This window comes from Parasteatoda tepidariorum, chromosome 1 (assembly GCF_982258835.1).
Source record: "Parasteatoda tepidariorum strain Cologne lab strain chromosome 1, Ptep-v5.0, whole genome shotgun sequence".
NCBI classification, from domain to species: Eukaryota; Metazoa; Arthropoda; class Arachnida; order Araneae; family Theridiidae; genus Parasteatoda; species Parasteatoda tepidariorum.
The window spans coordinates 50427919-50450207 of NC_141755.1; the positions used below are offsets into that span (position 1 = coordinate 50427919).

Sequence of the window (22289 nt, forward strand, 5' to 3'; positions counted from 1 at the left end):
ATTTTAAATACAGTCAAAATACATAATTTTTAAAAATTTTTTACGATTGGAAAAACTATTTTTTTATTATCCGATTCATACCGATGATATTTAATTAATTTAGGATTAGTTTTCAATAATGTAAGCCTTTTAAACGAAATAAAAGAGAATTTGTAACTTAATAACAGTGTCGGGTATCAATCAAACACTATTTCGTTCCAAGAATATGAATTGTTATTTATGTTATCAATCAGTTGTTATAACTGTTGCAAAGTTACAGCCTCACCATCATTTACTGTTTACTATACTCTAATGCTCTATAGCTATTTGCTAATAATCTGCCACCGCGTATATTAGTCAACAATTACGTCGTTAATTAGTGTTTACAAATCAACTTTTCACTGTTATGTGCATTGCAGATTTTTACAATAATTGATAGTAGAAAAGTCAATCTGCAAGCTTATATTTATGAAAGGAGTGACTGAAAAATCTAGTTAAGCATTTACGTAATCCATGGCCATCAGTCCGCATATACAGACAAATATGTTGCCAGTTTCGTAAGATTATTTTAAAAAATTGGTTTATTTTTCCTACTTCTCAATATGACTTTTAGACCAAATGTCACTGGGTTAAACTTCCCTGTTCGTTTGAACGAAAAGAATGCAGTTTTTCAGAAACTGGAACGCCAAGACAAAAGAGTGATTTTTTTCCCCCTTTCATTTTTTTTTTCCAGTCAATTTTAAGCACTCCCAAGCAAGCAACTTTTTTTTTTCTCTAAATAATACACGTTCTGTCTCGAATCCACGAAATTCTGGCTCCACTGGGGTGTGGTATTACTTTGCAAAAGAGACGACAAGACTACCTTTTAAATCGGACGTCCTTGACAAATGGAAAAACCCGACTTGTTATCTTAGCGCAAGGTCATTGTTCCAAGTTGACATAAGAAACGCCGAGATCCTCAAGTGTATTTTAAAAAAAATAATCAAGTAATTTTTACGAAGCAAAAAGAATTATGACTTCTATCTCTAATCCTGGATGCTACATATCAAAATATTACGAGCTTTAAACTGGCGAAAGTGAAGCAGTGAAAGCTCATCAAACTGGCTTGACTTCATTTGGCGATGAAATCTTCCTCTAATTTCACGATAATTTGAATACAGAACGCGCAAGGCATTCCTTTCTCGAATTTTACTGGAACATTAGACATTTGTGTAAGGCTTTGACTTCAGAGATCAAGTCTTAAATTAGACATTCATTAATTACCAATTAGGGAGAGGATGAGAAAATAATGCCTGCCAAATAAAAAAAATTCGAAAAATATAGTGGAGAGCGTTATTTTTCCTTCTCGGGCATAATATAACTACATGTTTAAAAATTGTTTATTACTCATTTGTACTAGGTAAAAATTACCAATAATTCAATAAAAAAATTCCACTTTCTAAAAATAAAATAAAATTTCTCTAAGGGTCGTTACTTCCTTTTGCTCTGCAGAATGATGCACAAGTGCATTGGTTTATAATTCATCATAAAAATAAAAATTGACTCTTCAATATTGACTTTTTTTTCCCTTCCTAATTTGATCAGGAAATAGTTTAATCAACCTCGAGATGAAATTTCTTTAAAAGAGAAAATCCATATAACCAAGAAAAAATACCCTATAGGCCAGAGATGGCGAACCAATGGCACGCGTGCCATTTATGGCACGCTTCACACTAGTTCGGGCACGCCACCGATCACAAAGTTCATAATGACGCGTATTAACAATTAGAAGAAATTCACAAAAAACAAACAAAATAAATAAACACTTATTAAAAAAAATTAACAATTAATGCTAAAACAGCAATTAATAACCATAAAAAACAAGCTAACAATAAAGAACTAACAAAAAAAAATAAACAGTCCTGCTTAAACTAACATCTTACAACCTAATATAAGTTATTTGTCATCTAATCTGCAACAACAGAAGTCACACTGATGTTACTTTAAGTTGAATTACGCTGATAACTGACACATTGCAAAATGTTTCTTTTTTCATAGTAAATAAAGAGTTTTGAGTTGATAGTATTTAGTATTATTATTTTCCCAATAATCACGAAGTCAAAATTATTTGACGACACGTCTATAACCTCATTAAACAATTTTTTGAAAAAATGGCACATTGGTGCATAAAGGATCGCCACCTCTGCTATAGGCAATTATCCACAAAATATTGGTTTTTAAGTATTGTAGCTTAATACTGAATCTAATTTTCATGATGAAATGCTTCACAAATATTTTATTGTGCGTTAAATTAACAGGACATACCAAAGATTAATAAGAAAAGGGGGGCTAAAAAAGCACGCTTTGCTGTGTTCTACTCCGGAAACCTGATAATTATTTTCATCTTCTTTTTAAATTAATTGCTAAGTTCGCCAACAGATAGCGCTTCTGATTGAAAACATTATAAAACAATGTTCTCCATGTTAGACCAATTTAACTAAAATATGTCGAGTAGTAACGCACGCCAATATATACTATGTCAAGATGGTTTTCTTTTCATTTCCACCTTCACGCACTTTTTAATTTTTTTTCGAAATAAATTTAAACAATTTCCATGTTTTCCTGATTAAATGTTTCAGAATCACAACTAATATCTTTGACGTAATCTGTAATTGTTCATTGCTGCCTCAGCATTTAAAACAACAGTACAGCCAATCTTACTGCGAACGGCGGAACGTAACATATCGTACTATAAACAGTTCGAAAAGGTTAGATTTGCCACAAGTTCGAGAAAAAATCATTTTTATTTAAATAAAGTTGATTCGACATTTTCATATCAAAAATTAACAATAAAATTTAAACAATAGAAAATTACGCTTGAGAAAAATTTGTCGAAACACTAAATACAGCAAAGTTAGACCGTAGAAAGCGTAGACTCGTCGTGCCCAAAGGTTAAAATCTGAATCACATTCGTAAAAGAACCAATTTTTTAGCTATTTGTCAGCGATAAAAACTGAAAATAAATTTTAATCCATACTCACACGGGAAAACAAACGCTATGAAGGTAACAGCCTACCAATTACTTATTTGGTTATCACTAAAAAATATCACGATCTCAACTTTCACGGTTATTCGCGAATGTAATAATTAGATTTGACCTCACACCAACGCTTTTCTTCTTGTAGGGAAGGAAAAAAAAAAAACTTCGTCAATGATGGACAGTCCTGTTTGTAAGCAAAGCCTACACCATATAACTGGACCTTTTCACCTCTATCGATGGAAAAAAGAACATCAAAAATCCCATTTCGCTCGTGAGAATTCCCATTTGATCACAAAAACTGCCCTTCATCAATCTGAGGCAAGTTTGAGGAAGACAACGCCTATCTATGGACAATAGGTTCCAGAAATATAATAAACAAACGCCTTGATAGCTGGAAGAGGTGGGGAGGGAAAAGAAAAAAGAGGTGTATCCGCAGACGTGATTATTATATTTCAGATTCCTTCCTCAGAGCACAAGCAAGTCTTGATGAAGCAGGAATTTCCGGTGATACTTCGATGGCACTTCATTTTCTGGTGCCCAAAAGGGAAAATAAAGGAACTGGTTCCCCGTAAGCTCACTTAATTTACAAAATCCGATGCTGGATATATGTTGCGTGTGAGCGAAATTGTCGCATTTCTCGCTGCCTGGAAACTGATTGAACTGATAAGTTAGGCGATGATTTTCTATTGTGTAATCTTAAACCATTCGCGTTACATTCTGAAAACTGTTGAAGCATGAGCATTTGACAACTATTTTTCACAAAAGACTTTAATGCATGCTATGTTTCATGCAAAGACTTCCTTTCTTGCTTAGCACTTATTTTGATCACAAAATTGAGCAGCAAAATGGGTTTCCATTTATCTTAGCAAATGCTTTTTTTTCTTTCTGGTAACTTATGTTTTACTCCGTTGATAACTTTCAGAAATTAATAGTACAAACGACGCATGATGCAACGCTCGATATCGTCCCAACAAGAAAACAGATGGTATAAGCTTAGGTCGCTCGTCGATAACATTTCACCATAACTGAGTAAAACATTGACTAATCTTGTCAAAACTATGTTATGAAGTATTGAATTAACTAGAAGATCCACTCCGAAGATCACTACGATGGAAAGGTCGCCATAATGGGGTCGTACTAAAGAGCGAAGACTGCAGTAATTAAGATATCAAAGCGAAATTGTTCCATTAAGAATGATTAAGAACACAATTTTAAAGTTACAGCTTTTTAAAATCTCTTAATTTAATTAATTTATTTATTTATTTGTTACAATATTGTGTTAAGATTTTACCCGGTAGCTGGAGAAACCCAACTCTAGAGCAGGGGTCCCATTATAACCTTTTTCATTAGCAAACCCAATTGGAGTTGGAGCGTTTGCAATCACTTTTTTTCAATGAGGAATAACTGATAATCAGGATTGCTCTTTCTCCTCTCCACTAAAATAAGTTCTCCAGTGCTGTCATACTTAGTGACTCCCTGGTCGGATTGCAATGGCTGATATTTGTCAACCACGACTTCTTTGTGTTTTCTGGTCCTTGAATGTCGAAGAATTTTACAAAGCTTTTATATCGGAGAAATGCACATCGTTTTACAGTGGATCCAAGGGCATCGTGAAATTCATGGCACTGAGATTGCCATTCATTAGCTAAAAAGGGTACCTTAAATCTACTACCAGCTCCTTCCAGTATATCTTATGGAACAATATAACGATTTATCAAAAATACCATGTCTGAGGAGTTCAAAAAGAACCTCGCTCTTAGAACAATTCAAAGTCTTAGAAAGACCAATTATCTCTAGTTTCAAAATGGTCCGGACATAAAATGGTGGATGGGTTTAGGCTCGCCAATGACCATGATTGTTTTCCGAAACACTTGCACCGTTTCCGCACAGTTATATATACGCGATACAAAGTTATAAATACGCGATATAAAGTCATATCTGCAGTCTCTGCTATCTCAGACAGGTCGTGGATGGTGACCATCTGTTTCTTTGCCGAGCTTTAACCAAATATTTTCTTGTGGACCGCTAATGGGAGGTCAAGGGCTGTTTGGTCTATCGCTATTGGTGCTTCTCTTGTTCTCTCTATTTTTTTTTCTTCTCTATCTCTCAATCTTCGTTCAATATAAAGTTATTTGTATTTGATGCTGTAGTTGTCTATTAATCTTATCATTAGAAATTAAACAAATTTGTTAAGATTAATTATAATTAATCATAATACCACCCCATTATAAAGTTTAGACATATTATTATCAAAGGTTACACATCATAGTTATAAATAAAAATCAATGTACTCTTAATTATTATCTTCTCCAAAGTCTAAATTGCAACTTAGATGAATATAAGTAATTTCCCACTAAATCAACATGAATACGCGAATTTAACATGATACGCATGAGTTTAAGAAACAAAGATAATGTAGAAATTTAAAAAAAAAAAAAAAAAAAAAACTGTGAAATTAGAAAATATTACTATTATTTAGATAGTAATAGATATATAATATGTTGCATTAGTAAATGTGCATACTTAAACTTTCAACTGATTAATATTATGATCATCTAGGCTTCGTTAAATAATAAATGAATGCGCAATCTTTGACAACAAAAAATAAAAAGAGAGAGATTTATGTGATATGACTCATTATTCTATTATCACTTCGTAGTTCTTTTTTGGCGATCATTCAGGTAAAACAACACCGCCGCACTAAAATCATAATAATGATCGTGGACTTTCTTATCATGCCATATTTCATACAAAATATAACAAGTCAGTGTCCTGTAAAACTCAAGGTCGAAAATTAAGATCTTTTCACTAAGAACGATGGCAACAGTTCGATGTAGCTAATGTTTGTTGTTTTAATTTCCTTGTATGGCCCTGAAAAGAGTCGCCAAACGCAAGGTAGATAAAATCATTAGTTGAGTGACTCAATTTTCTCCCTATGGTCATTAAAACCAGTCTCCATATTGCAGGTAGCATCTGCTGCCGGGTAGAATAATTTATGCGGTTATTCCTGTTTAATTAAATTTGAACCCTTATTTAGTTTTGTTTCTCCAGCATGTATATTTATCATCTGATGTCGAGAATCAAATGAAACAGCAAGTTATTAGGTTTAAGTCACTATACACACATAATGATAAAGAAAAAGTTAAAAGAAGTCATCTCTTCTAATTAGCTAAACTTGATTTTACAAAGGAAGCTATTTTCTATAAAGCCTGTTTTCCCCTAAACTTAAATGTAGAAAAAACAGCGTTCACATTTTCTATTAAATAAAAAAAAGATCAAAAATAATCTTCAAATTACAAATAACTTACAAATTATAGATAGCATAAGTTAATTTCTTTTATTGATATTACCTATTTTATTAAAATAATATATAGGATATTTCAAAATGAGAGAAAGAAACAATTTTTTCAGCAAAGAGTTCTATTAAATAAAATTTTTTTGAATGCCTTTCTGATTTTTAGCACTTAAATTTCTGTTAAATACAATATGCAAAAATGAAGTAATTTTCATGGTTTTAAAATTTTATCGAAATATGCTAATCACTAAAAAAAGATGATAATTGAAGCTACGACATTAGCCACTTTTACTGAACATACCTGAAATAATTTATTCCTTCATTATTCACAAAAATATTGCAAGTAACTTTTAAATATCTAAAATTTAAATTTTCTTCAAATAAAAAAAAAACGTTTTTTCCGTTTTGGTGATACTGCATAATTTTAGTTTCTCTTTGTTGTTGATAATGTTGCATTTAAATCTCTAAGATGCTTAATTCAAATCCTTATAAAATTCAAGCTTAAGATAAGAATTTATTTACTATATAATACGAAACATCATTGCTGAAAAATTTAAATAAAAAATTGCATATAAACAGGAAAGTAACTCAAATCAAAAAAGGCTACAGTCATTTTATTTTGGTGGGGTTTACATTTAAACGTACCTATGAGCCTACACGGCAATTAAAGCATAGTCAACTAACGTAAAAAAGAAAAGAAAATATATTTCCCTTAAAATTTATGATTATTATACTCCACATTCATTGTCATTAATAGAATTAAGATGAGAATTTTTTTTACTATCATGGAAATTTATATTTGAATTCAGTAATACAACATGCAGGGATTGGCAATCTATTTTGATTCATTTCCTTTTTTCATTGTTGCCATTGTTTCCTTCTCCTTTTCAAACACTTAAAACATATCTATACTAGTTTCATTCATGTTTTGATTTCTTAAGGCGTACAACACAAAAACATAGAAAATTATTATACACATACTAATGTCTTCATGTTTTTTTTTATATAAACAAACTAATTATTTAATCAAAATAAATTAATATTTCAATTATTAGACAAAGCAAACCAGCTTCTTAGTCAATTTTTGTTTGGGGGTTGCTTTTTCTTCGCCTTTTTCTTCTCGAATACTTTCGGAGATGCTCTTGAAATTAAGATGAATAAGAGATCTTTTGAAAATAAGCCGATTACTTTCAACTTCTAATCCATTTCTTTAAATATGTTTCCTTTTGTAACATAATTGAGAAGCTTCACTCGCAAAGGTAAGTCAACGTAAATATAAATAATACTTTTTATTTTTTTGATTGTGAACTTAATCTAAAATCAAATATCCCAAGTGATTAGTTATAAAATAATTTATTATAACTCGTAGAACAATTAAACGCGTGCAAGTCCAAGATAGCAAAAGCACACGGGTGGTTTTTTAAACTATATGCAGATTTTTCTACTTTTTTTATTAATTATGTCACCATATTAACACACACAAAGCTAGACAGATTCATTATTTTATTTTTGCTATTAGAGATACAGAAGGTTTCAACTTAAATTACGCACAGTGAATGATTTACTCGTAACTGAATATGGAGAAAAGGACACTTACAGAAGGTAGAAAAAATTATGTGTTATGTTTCCGCAAACGAGAATTATGATTATGAATTTATCCAAAAAGAGTCACGTATTATATTTCATGTAATAAATTCGTATTGTATCAGTATTATTGGCGTGTTCAGCTTAGGTCCATGAAGATTTCCTTTTGACACTAATCCGAGTGGAAAATACATATTTTTATATCTTTTCCATCTTTTGTCTTTCAACACACACCTGTTGCCAACATATATTTGCTATAGTTGACCTCTTTTTGACCTCGTTCCTCTATAAGTATGTGATATTTGATTCGAAAGGTAAAATGCCAAACTAAACCGCTTACCTACTTAAAGTGAATGTGTATGTAAACACACCATACGTTTACATAAACGCACGCGCGTTTGAGTCTGGTAAATGAACTTATCTAATGTCTACAGCGCATTGCGTCTAAAAAGGGCGGAATATAGCATTGAACCAAGGTTATGTTTGTCTCTTTTTTTTCTGATCCTGTAAGTGGCATCACTTCTCTATCATACTTGAAATCACAACACGATAGTTAATAGCTCTAAAAAGCTTTGCAATTATTTTTTCTTCGTGTAAGTTTAGATAATTACGTTGGCGTGGGTAAGAATTGTTTTAAATTTAAACAGATTGTAATTTTATTATTTTTCCGTGAGGTCACTTTCAAACATAGAGAAACTGCCGTCATTTTTTCCCGTATGCATTCAAATTATGCATTTCTGGGAAATTTGACAGATATAAATGTAAGATAAGATTGATTTGCTACATTAACTAATATTATTATTCCTGAAAAGTTTTGAAAATTGAAAACATTGCTTACTAGCTGTATTTGTACTGTGTATAGAAACAAAATTATACACGTTTAAAATTAGTCAATTTTAAAAAGATCAAGTTTAGGGTTTCGAATTTATGTAAAAACTGCATAAAAAGAGTAAGAACGAATTAAGTAATAAAATGCTTAAAAATTTTATTGTAATTATTTTTCGAGAATTTTGAAATACTGAACTTGTAAGTTTGTTCACCAAAATATTTTAATAGCCTTTAAAATGTAATGAGAGCTAGGATTAGCTAGTTCATACTATTGAAGAAAAAAACGATATTTTTTTATTTAATCGGTTGAAACTTTGAAAGATCTAATTTTATTTAAGTTCTGATATTTTTAGAAGTGAAGGAAAAAAACTGTCAGAGATAAACAAGTTCTTTTTTATGAACAGTTATATTAGTTTCCTCATCACTTAAATTTTGTATAAATTATTACGTAAGAGAATTATTGTGCTTATATTTATACAATTTGAATCAGAATCAATTATTGAAAACCCCGAACAGAAAAAGGTCTACGTTTCGCTTTCTTCACGTCATTATACCAATCCAATTGTATTCATTTCATTCGCATAATTAACAATTCATTATCTATTTTATCAAACCAATTTCTAAATAAGGAAAGTGATAGTTATAATTAATAGAAACAGTAGAACTTTCAAACATAGAATTGGAGCACTTCGCATATGCAACAGCTATTTGAAATCATGCCACCACCTGCTACGAAAACACAATTGTGATTGGGTGATAAGAAAAAGAGAAAAATCCACAGAACATTTCGGAAGCTTTATTGTCAATACGGCAGAACTTCCAGAATGTGCCTTTCATTAAAATCCTTATTCAACGCGAAACAATACGCTCAGGTGACGTGCGAAAGAAAAGTATGGACCCACTAATTCAACCCTCTGTTTTCTTAAACCTTTGATCTCGGCCTTTTCATTTGATCTTAGAGGGAATTAGAATTTTAATTCTTGAGTTATGAAACCGCTGACATATTTTTTTCCATCCACACAATAGCAAGTGCAGTAGTAATTATAGACGTCATCATGACTTTAATGTCTGGTGATTTGCATGAAATATAAAAAATAAGGAAATATGCCTATTGAAATATAAATAAAAGTTCGTTTCATTTTATCTGCTCATATTGTTTCGCACTAGCTTTATTTATAATTGTTTTAAATTAAAATGGTTGGGTTAAATTACTTTATAGCTTCTTAATTCTATACTTAAAAAATGTGATTAATGATAAACTGTATTTGCTGTTACTCCGTAGTTAGAATTTTGCCCAAAGATCTTTCTAAAGTAAATTTGTGAGGCTTTGCGTACACCAGTATTCTAGAGATACTGTATTTAAATATTTTTTGCGATTTAGCAAGATGACGTGTTTTCTGTGTGGTTTAGCTATAAGATGACGCGATCGAGATAAGAATAGACAACTAGTAAAGAGAACTTATTTTCCGCATAAAATTTTTATAAAACCTTTTTTTTTTCAGCAATAAAATATTTTTGAAGCACATTCAATGATTATCCTAAAAATAATATGTTATTTAAAATATTTTTTGTATTGATATCTTTTAAATATTGGAAGTATTACGAAAGTATTTACATTAGTTTTTAAAATACACTAAGATTTGCGTAAATTTAATAGAAAGACAATTTTGCAAAAATTATTATTTTTCTAAAAAATTTTAGGTGCTTTACAAAGTGAATATTTTGGACTGAAAAATGATTCTCTAGCAAAAAACAAGTTTAAAGAGAAATAAGTCACAGAATTTTAATATTTAATATGTAAGTCAATCCATGAGTGGCTGAAAACTATCAAGGCATTGTTTCTTATAATGAAAAACCTTTCGTAAAAAAAAATAGCAAACACAATTGACAAAAATCATATTACACTTATTTTTAAAATAGATGTTAAAACCAAAATAAATGTAAATATCTTCAACAAAAAAAAACAAAAAAAATTCTTCCGAGCAAAAAGAATGAAAAGACTTATAGCACTTTTTTCGTATTTTTAGATATTTTTTAAAATTCTAAATTACATTTTAAACTATGATTTCAATGTCCAGAATTGTTTTCAACAATGAAAGGGACCTAGATTATAACCTTGGCTATCCAAACTTAAGTCAGTGTTACCTTTGCATAGCAAAAATCATTCGTAGTCTAACATTATTCGAATGATATCTAAAATTATTTGAATCATTAAAAACGTACTCAGAATACGTAAGACTGCGAATTTAACGTGTGCTTGGCTATACGCTTTTTTTTTAATGAAACAAATTAACGCAGTTCAAAGAAAGTAATCTAACATTTTTATTAACTTATTAACCGCCAAAAATCTCGTTCTCTCCTTTTAATTTTTTCCAAACGATAAAAAATGGCAACTCTATTATTTCATTTTTTCTCGATTTATTCCAAGATGAAACAAAGACATCCGAGATCATCAAAATGTATCAATAATAATAAGTAATATTTTTATTTAAGGTTATATACTTTTAAAAATACAACATTTACAACATTATTGACATAAGATAAAATGGTGACAACATTAGAGGAAGAAACATGCATGGATTCCTAACTATGTGTTATTTTATAGGGAAGAAGATGATCAACGATGCACAAACACGTTAGCTATGACATCAGCGCTAGCTGACAATTTATAAATAAGATGGTTTGTTAAAGTCGAGCTAAGTTTCTTCACATAAATTAAAATGTTAATTAACCTGAAAGTAATCAAATAAAACGTCGTATCTGACCTCGAATTTGTTAATATATAATTCTTTCCTCGTCTACGTCTTTACTTAACTTAAATTTAACATTTGTTTAGGTACTTTATTGTAACTGTGATATATTTTTGCTTTGTGTATTTGGAAACTTCGATGCATAATTAGTTTGTCACTGTTTTACATGGCTTCGTGCCTGTCTTTGTGTTACGTAAGAATTATATAGTGAAAGAATTAAACTCTTAGTGAAAGAATATAGAATGTGTCACTTAAGAGAATTGATACTTGACGAGCTTTGTTTAACTCGAAATAGAATTAAAATAACAGTTGCTAATACACGTTTCAACAACCAATCAGAATCGAGATACCCACACTACTTTACTTGCAGTTAAATTTATAGAAGGTAAGAGTGTTTCACTTTTCAGATAAAGCAAGCGCATCAAGATTTTAACTAAACTTTTAATGCATTTTTATTTTTAAAACATTTGATTTATACAGTCACAAATAATCCATTAAATATTCTTTCTTTTTTTTCTCTCAGATGTTATGCACTTAAGACTTTTATTAAAAGCTGGTACTTGTTTGGACTTATATTCCCCCATTCAAGTCCTAATATACAGGTTCGGGTTATCGTATTCTTCGTTACTTTAAACACTTGAAACTCGATAACCAGGACTACTGAAATGTAAACTTTCAAGTGATTCCTACCTAAACTTTCATCCCACGACCAAAAAGCGAAAGACTCTTAGATTAAGATTTACCCTACATTTCCCAAAATTTTGCCTCCCTTTTTTTTTCATCCATTCTCGCAATAAAAATTGTTTCTTGTACGTAGCAATAAGGATTTGGAAATTAAATAATCAAATAAAAAACTTTTAATTATTAAATGAAACAATAAGAATTGTTTTAATTTTTTGTCAACGCCTAATTAAGAAAAACTATACCCAGGATTTTTTTCAATCAATTTTGTTTTATTTAAGCATTTTATTAATATCACTAAGTTCAAATTACTAAGGAGAAGATCCAGTAAATTAAAATTAAGTAACAATTGGTAAAATATCAATTAATATCGTTTTTATAGTTACAACGATTCTAAACAATTCCAATAACATTTTATTTGTAAGAATTATTTTAATATTTTTCGAAAAATATTTTAATATTTTTATAAATCATGTTAATTAGAAATTTTATAATTAATATCCATAAATTAAACGTATATCAGCATAATTTTCCGTACAATGCAAATATTTTTCATCAAAATTTAATTTTATAGCACATATTTACAAATATTCAGTTAGATAACCATATTATTAATTAATTTTTTAATCCAAAAAAAATAGTAAGTTCCTCGAATTTTTGCTTTCTTTTAATTTTAAATACTAATGCAAAGTCTCGAACATGACAACTAACAGCATCCTAATCAATGCAAATTTTATCGCAAACTAGTAAAATATAAAGCAAAAAATAATTGAAAAATTAAATTAAAAAATAAAACCAAGTATAAATATATAAATTTATAATAAATCACTAAAAATATATAATTGGACATTAGTCAGAAGCTTCGCAGTTAAAAATTAACTTATTACAATTTAGCAACAATTAAAAATATTTACGAGTGTATTTTATAAAGCTGTTTTTAATTAATAAAACTTTACAGCTCTTTGTTTAACATTATTTATTTCCAAAAATAGACAGTAAAAGGTAAACCATAAAAAATATTATTTTATTATTTCCGTCTTTTGTGGTTTATAATTTGTTGATCCCTTCCGAACTTATATTAGCAAAACAAAATCGACCATCAATTACATCACATTATTTTTTTTTTTAGGCGTTTAAAAATAAACTTTAAATTACGTTACATTGAGCAATTAACCCTTTGAATCAGATTTTTAATTTAATATATTTTTCATACTTTTTTTCATTACTTTGTCTTAATTTAAGTCAAAATAAGTGAAAATATTATTTATAACATTTTAATAATTTATAGTTATGAAATATATGATGGGTCACCCGTGTAGCTTTCTGCTTTGAAAGTAAAATTTTCCAAAAAATAATTTTTTCAAATTTGCATTTATTTGCAATTATTTAGATCTAATAGAAACAGTAATTGATCATTAAAATTTCTTAAATTTACAAAACCAATTATTGATACATTTTTGAATATGAATTAAAAAAAATTTTTTTTTTCAAACTACTTTTTTTTAGATTTTATGTTTAGTATAAATTTAATTCTGATAATTTATCAGATTTTTTTGGGTAACTAATAGATTATTTTTAATAATTCAAAAATTCCAATAGGGTGACCCGGGGTAATTCACGATCACTCTGTTTCTGGGGTAAATAATGATCACCTAAGTTTTATTTTAAAAAAATATTTTTTTTTTAAATTTAAGGCATGGACAAGAATGCTTGTACACTTTACTAAAGTATAACTACATTTACTTAATAATAATTTTTTGTTTAATCTAACAAAATAAGTATCTTTTAAACTGCTTTCTGTATTTTCCATTTCAAAGATGAGTTTCAAAATGTCTGCAAAGATCCCCCCTCCTTCTCTTAATAATAAATATTTTGAGTAACTTTCTTTTTCTTTGATATAAAAGTAGTGTAAGCTTTTGTTTAATTGTTTCACATCTACTGTAAACATTATAATTGATTATAGGAAACTATATCAAGTGTTGCCCCCTACAGATGGGGTAATTATTGATCACTGGGGTAATTCCTGATCATTGTCATTTCTTCTTATAAATAGTATATGAAATAGCATATAAATACCTAATTGTCTTTTCTTAAATAACAGTTCATATTTATTAAGTGGAACAATTATAAAATATATTTCAACCGTCATCACAAAATTTGTTTTTAACTGTATACAAGACTGTATTCTGATTTGCACCATTTCTGGTTTGTTTTACCTTGCTTCAATCTTAATTTTATGCGTGCACATCATTAGAATAATTTTTAAGTTTATAAATTAGCCTAGTATAACTGTTAGAATAATTTTTAAGTTTATGAAGTAGCCTAGTATAAATATGATGAGAAATTATAAGCCCCTAAAAAGGATACTAAGCTTCTAGAAAACAAAATTAGTGAATTTCTTTTAATGATTGAAAATGAAAATTTCAGTGTGAGAGCTGCTGCCAGAGCTGTTGACATACCCTACTTAACTTTACACTTTCCCTTAATGAAGTTAAAAAATCCAGCAAAAGTAACACATGTGGGAACTCTCTTATATTTCAGAAGAGCATGAGAATGAGTTGGCTGATTGCCTAAAATGTATGGCACGATGCAAAGATTTTTGAAAATTTAAAGTGTTAATCGTTCTTCTTGCTTTTAAATAAATCATTTTATTAGCTGTTTAAACATATCTTTTTGGTTTATTTGTTTGATCTTGATGTCTTATTTGTTAATTACCATTATATAATTATTTTTAAACAGCCCCTTTACAATAAATACTGGTGATCAGTAATTTCCCCAGAAGTGATCAGGAATTACCCCAGAAATGATCAAGACCAGGGGTAATTCCTGATCACTAAAAATTTTAAATCTTTTAAATTCTTATTAGATTTTCAAACAAAAGAAGGTGGCATTGGACTCTTCTCATATAGCCTCAAACTTCCAGTAAATATTAAAATTCTATTTTGAATAGTTTTTTCATAAAGTAGATGTTTGCGTTTTTTGATCAGGAATTACCCCAGGCCACCCTACATATTTTTACTTGAAAAAATACATAAAAGGGACACCGTTGCCATCTGCGCCAAAGGGTTAAGGATGCCACAGCATGCTATTCAGAGGTTGTGTTATAGTCATAGAAACTGTTATTTGATTAATTAAAAAGCGAAATTATTGGTAGCAAAGTGTTTTACATAAATTAACTTTGATAAATACTGGTCGATATCTTAACTTTAATATCACTTTATATCGTCAACAAAAAAAAATATATGTATTTCAGTATATTTAATTTAATTAATTTAAATTATTTACAATGAAAATATCGAATTCGATTAGTATCGTTATAGAAAGTACTCTTGATATTGTCTCAATCAATATTTATCATCAATATTTTACAAAAACCTATTTAGTATTCTATAATTATCGTTAGAGGTATCAATCGTGACATTATCGTATTTTCGATATTTATCGTTGTCGATAATAATCTTGAATCAACATTGTAGTTAACTATCGTATATTTCATAGTTAAAGATGGCATTCACAAAATATCGTGAGAGAAAGTTTTAAAATGTCGATTTCGTGATATATCGCCCAATTCTAGTATTGATAATTCTAATTAAACAGGTACTGGAGCATTATTTTGTTTTTCGATGGTTCGATCGTCACATAAAATTATGTTATATCAGACGCTATTTTTATAATTGTTATAATAGTCATTCATGTCATGACATGTTCCATACATGTTCATGTTATGTTAAGTTTTGCCTATTTTTAAACAGGGACAGTTAGGAAAATGGCGCGAATATCAATATGCAAAAAAACCGCTTGTGATCTAATTTTTTAGCGTTAAATAAAATATATTACGTCAATGTTGTTTTACCTGGACGCATAAAAATTTGCAAAAATTGAGTAAAACTGATTTTAATGACTTTCCTCTTGGTGAAAAAATATTGTTCAATTTGGGTTTTCGTTAAAAGAAAAAAAGTTTTATAAGCATAATATTTTTTAATATTTTACCTACCCGTCCGATCTAAAGCCTAGATAATAATTCACGATAAAATACTATATTTAGTTAAAAATTATATTTTTGTCCGAGTCTAAGTTACTTAAAATGTGGACTTTTTTTTTAATTTTTCTTAGAAAAAAGCTTTAAAGTACACCCAAAACCTTTTAGACTAAAAACTATTTTTCTTTCTACAATAAAAAACGGAAAAGACTTTGAAATGTGAGAAGGGCTTGTACTAAAAAAAAATGTAACACTTCAATAAAGAGAAAGGAAAAAAAAAAGTTAAAATTATCCTTAAAATATTTGTAACAAAATCACATTAACTATAAAATTACATTTAACCTTTAGAGACCGAAGTTCACGAATGCAGCCATTGAAGATGAAAGTTTCACGTGCAAGAATGAAAACGTTTCGACCATTACTTCCTTAGTTCTATGAACCTTGACAACCAGCAATCACATCAAATAATTTGTTACGAAAAGAACACGTTTCAAAAAACATTGTTCTGAAACATATTATTAGAAGAATGCTGAATCAATTAATGCCAGTTAAAGCACCAAAACAAAGACCAAAGGAGAAAGTAACGTGACAAATTGGAATAACTGTTAAACATTTATTCAAGCGTAATGGCTTTTAATAAAAATATGAGTTGGAATATTAGGAAAATAAATCGTCTTAAGCTTCTGTGATTAAAATTCGTTTTTTTTTTTCTAGTTTTTTTATTTTCTGAAAAATCAATCGAGCGAAATTAATAAACAAATAAACGATCTCATTTTCCTTATAATCGTAATCGTATGATTATCCTTCCGCTGAAATGTACATCATGCACATCTTTTACGGTCAAGTTAATTTCAACCGTAGATAATACTAGTAATGTTTTTTTTTCTTCTTTTTAAAAAAAAATTTAAGAAATAATATTTATACATTTAAAAGAAATAATGTAAATTTGCCTCTCAAATTTTGAATAAATAACAAAGGACGGATGAAAAATCCGTTAGAATCAAGAAATAAAATTTCTTTAAAGCTTTTCAAATTGAAGAAAAAACGATTTTTCTTTTCAAACGATTTTAATAATTAAAAATTTATTCATTCTTGAGTTACATTAAGGTTATTTTATGTGTATTTCTAAAATGGGTGAGGACTTTTATTCGCTCCAAGTTTCAGTTAATTGAGTCACGATATTATAAATTGATATGATAAATTGATATTATTTGTATAAATTACCTATGCAGCACTTAATAAATGCTGTCAGTACTAGCACAACATGAGATGTGGGATTACTATTTGTGCCATTAATTATTTATCTTTCCGATATTATCTGTTCTAATTTAGTAAATTGAGTTGAATGTGGAATTTACCAGGACAAAATCCAAATAGAACGACAGCCAAGTTGTGAGAGAAAAATGTAATGATTTCAAAGAGCTCGTTACCTTCAAATTGTTCACAATCGCAAAACATTAGCATATTAAAATAAAATAAAAAATAAAATATTGCAGAAGCATCATGTTTTTGGTTATTTTGGGATCTTTTACATCAAAAATAACTTTACACATTTTTAGTAATTTCTGCAATTAAGAAAGGATTTTCAATGATAAAGAGATTTTAATATCTTACGCAAATATTGCTCACAATCCTTCTTCTTTGACAATACGTTTAAATAAATTCCTCCTCGGCGATTACATAATATTTGTGTTTCCAACCAGTTAAAAGTTTCTTAAGGAGACAGAGGCGAAAAATCTATTAGTGAATTTCAAAATAATAACCCATAGGTAGCATCAGTGCAGAGTAACTCGTATGTTATGTTGCAGCGTTTGGTAAGAGAAATTTTTAAGGTTCTGTGGTGAGAGAAGAAAAAAGGTAATTAGTGTAAAGGGGCCTCTTTATATGCACGTGAAACAAATGGAACCTGAACCGGGAAAATTTACAGGAGAGTCCCTCTTTTAATACCGTAACCAGAGGTAACGAGAAGGTAAACTGCTCAAATGTTTTGTCTAATGTCTTTTAATACAGCGGTTAAATTTATCAAGAAAAATTGATTTATAGAATATGTATCATGAATGAAATTCTCATTATGAAAGTAGTTATTGAATATTATGAATGAAATTTTATTTATAAATAACGTTCACGTATTTCGTTGCGTGCATTCGTGACGATTTAAAAAAATCATAAGAAATAAGGGAAATGGAGAATTTTTTGTTTTATTATTTTCTTTCGTTTTTAGCATTCTACAATCTCCCAAAAATGTCTTATCATGTGAAAGGTATTTACTTTGTTGCTTTTAAAAATTTAGAAAAAAATAAAACACCTAAATTCTATACAAAATTTAACGACTTTACAAAAAACTTAAGTGCTAACGAAAACGTTTAAGCATTAATAAAATAAAATAAAAAAGAAAATCATGATAAAATTGAAATTATGGCTAAGAAATTTTTGTGTAACGCAAATACAGTTAGAATAATAATAATAAGAAAAGTTTCATTTAACAAATAATGCTAATTTTACCTCCTATTATTTAAAATACAAATTTTGTAATAAAAAAAAATAAATTAAAGACATTTTTTTAAAAATAAAATAACCTTTCAAATATGAAAGGAGGCCGCAATCTGGGAAATATTTCATCAAAGGAGTGAAAAGAGCGGACAAAAAACTTTTTTTACTTATAGAGTTTTTAACCATGTCTCTGAAACAAAGAGCTCAAATTAAAATATTTTACATGCAATTATATAACTGGTTTACCCATCTAAAATTCCCTTTCATTAAAAAAAACACAATTATTTTAAATTATTGTAATATTTTTATAGCTGTCTCTTATACTCTGAGTTCTAATAAGATCGTCAACTTCCAAGAAGTCCGGCAAACAAATTGAGTTGAGATGAAATTCTCCGGAGAGAGGCCCAAGCAATCTAAAATGTGCTCGTCAGATTTACTAATTATTACGTATTATATTTCCTAACTTATTTTAACAATGATGAGAAAATCTTTTGAGATATGAGGCAAATAAGTTTTCGTGCCATTTTGAATAACAGAACCCATTAATTGAAGAAAAAAAAATGAGTCCAATAGTTCTTGCGAATTCAAAATTTAAAAAGAGCTTTAATTTATAATACAAAAAATTAGAATAATTTAATGATTAAGAAATATTTGAACTTTTTTTTATTTATTTATTTTGTGTGTGCGCACACCATGTCTCCAACATATAACTTTGAGATACTTAAAAGTGAGGAATACACGAATACAAATGCTATAACATTTATTAGATCAAAATTAAACATGCAACAATAATAGAAGAAAGATAAAAACTATTATATTGATAAATTTACATATTTTGGATACATATTTAACTAATTGTAATTGTTAATTCTGTAAAACTATGGAGAGAATGAAGGATTTCTTTGAATTGAAGAGTTAAGGGCAATTAATTGAAAAGACACTTGTCTTTCAAAAATGAAATTTGCACAATTAATATGCTATTTGTAAAAAATGTTTTTCGTATTGTTTACAGATAGGTACTTCCACTAAATAACAGCACAACACAAAGAAACATCCTATTCACTCATGAAAATCGTGGTTTTTCATCAAATCGTACTTAATATAAGTTGTTTTTTTTTCACTATGTAAAAATGGAGCTCAACATTATATCTCTCCTTAATTATACAAATGAAAAAAACTAATTTTTCACGAAGGGTTGTAACTCCCAGAAGAAGAGGTAACGTAACTGAACTTTACCTATAAAATGTGTTCATATTTAAAGAATTTGTGGTAGAGTTAATTCTGCTGCTCATAATGATAGCACTTTTAGAACTAATCTGAAAGTACGATTACATGATTCCACGAAAGTATGATCTGAAAGTACGAAAAACAATATAATTACCCCTTTATAACTGGACCACTTGTCGAAGTGGACCCTCAAATTGCCAAATAAGCGTTCAATTTACAAACTTTTTTACGTGTTTGTTTACGAAAATGTATATTAATTTTCCCTCATGCTCCAATTTTTGCGTGATTCAATCACAAGAAAAGAGGGCCCTTCAAACTAAAATAGGGAAGAATTGTAAAAAAAAAAAGACAAAACTTACCTCCCAACTTGGCCTGGACGTATTGTTATCCTCAGGCCAACATAAATCTTCGGACATGCTGGAAATTGTTAACCAATTCGCACGCCGGGGATCGGACACAGATTCTGTCAACATGATGCTTTTCTTTCACTGTTTTTCAATTTTGCATCATAAAAAAATCACAGTTGGAAAAGGTGGGAAATATCGAAATAGCGGTAAAAGCCATTCAAGGTGAAACTCGCCGGGCGATGCACCTTCTTTGAAAAAGCCCTAATCGTTCCTTCCAATGAAGCGTTTGGTTATGTTTTGGTTGTCCCTGTCCGCAACATTTCGAAGTTGACAGGTGCTCTTCACAGGGTTGCCGAGTCGAAATGTTCGCCAAGTCTGTGTAGCCAAGCGATGAGAGAAGATTTTGTAACTAAAGAGAATTTATTTACAGTCAATATGTAATACAAAAAATGAAATCACGCGTGTGGCTAAAACATGTTTGTTATAGTACACATTTTGGCTGTTACGCTATCTTCAGAGAGATAAACTTTAATGTTTGCGCTTTTCGTAAAATTTTATGTTTTTGCGTCAAAAATAATATTATTACTTCCTTATTGTTTTTAATTTTATGTCCTTTTTATAATTGAAATTATCTGAAATTATTTATTTATAATGATTTTTTCTTACAGTAACAATTCAATTTTACTAATCATTAATTACATGAAAACTATCAATTTAATTAAAAATTCTTTTTAAAAAAATATATGTTTAATTTTCTAGAGACAAATAAAGAAAAATTTATGTAATTATTAAATTGGATCAATCTGTATTAATAACGATTAATCGTTAAATTAAATTATATAATTGATAAAAACGATTAATAAATATTATATTAACGATAATCGTTTGCTGAAAATTTCATTGATCGGAAGAAATTATAAACGATTTTATTTTACGTACAAAATTTTAAAAAATATTTTAAGTGTGTACAGTTAAACCTCAAGGGTGCAGCCACTCTCCGTTTTACAGCAAAATGGTCATTGATGAAGGTTGGTCGCTTTTAGAGGTTACCTCCATTGACTGCAAAATTGTTATCGAATGTTCATGATTTTTCGCAAACGATTTTCATTTCAGTTTTAGTCATATTCTTGATGCGGAAATACCACTGAAAAGACCACATGAAAAGACGGATCTATCAATAAAATTTAGCGTCTATAAAAATGATCCCATTTGATATAATTAGGTCTAAAAACAAATTTATCAATTACAAATGAAATATATTATATACTATTTTAAATAAACAAATAATTATGTTTTTTGTCAAGTTTGCATTTAATTTTATATCGTAAAAATTAGTTAGCTTTAAAAGAAGAGGTTTGTTTGTTTGAGTGCTTGTTCTTTCTAAAAGAACTTTTTTTTTCTAATTTAACTTTTCACTCTAAAAGTAAATTATTGATAGCATCGTCCTTAATACACTTTGACTGCAACACGAGGTTGTTTCGTCAAATAGAGCTCTCTAAATAAGAGCCACTCACAAATATTTTTTATATATTTTAATCGACTTATTTATTTGTTTTGTTAAATTTCTTGTTTTGGTATTTTTCCGTGTTTCCTTATTTGACGTTTTCCACATTTAGTGCAGATGTTAGTTTGGTCGCTGGGTAAGTTTTAAATGGTCACTTCCAAAGGTTTCCTTCAACACAAAGTCTATGGAAAAAATTCCATGCGAATTCCATTCCAAAAATTCAACAACACTGATTCTACAACAAAAAAGAAGAAAAAATTCTGAACGTCAGCAAATGCCCTGTTTAGCTTTGTTAATATCATTTATGATTTTTCAAATAATGAAGAAAAATAATTATCAAGGTGCTACTTTTCTTTCCCTCCTTTTTTTAAGACTTCTATGTTAATATATTTGCTATTTTTAGGCTTCTAAATGGTATAGAGCAGTGTTCCCAACCTTTTTATCACCGCGGACCTGTCAACGTTTGATAATTTTACCGCGGCCCGTTGGGGGGAGGGGGGACGTTGATTGTTTATATTACAGATTATTTATATTTCAGATTATTTATATTTATTAATTTTAATTTAATTGTACTTAAACATGCCTTCAAAATAAAATACAGTTACA

General features: G+C 28.9%; 1 protein-coding gene across 1 annotated transcript in view; it reads right to left on the reverse strand.

Moving 5' to 3' along the window:
* Positions 1 to 20508, reverse strand: part of LOC107449016 (uncharacterized) — a 46429-nt gene extending 25921 nt beyond the window's left edge. The window contains exon 1 of the mRNA XM_016064407.4: positions 20192 to 20508. Within this exon, the coding sequence (XP_015919893.1) occupies positions 20192 to 20305 (114 nt within the window). The 5' untranslated portion in view covers positions 20306 to 20508. The remainder of the gene's footprint in view (positions 1 to 20191) is intronic.
* Between the last annotated feature and the right edge of the window lie 1781 nt (positions 20509 to 22289).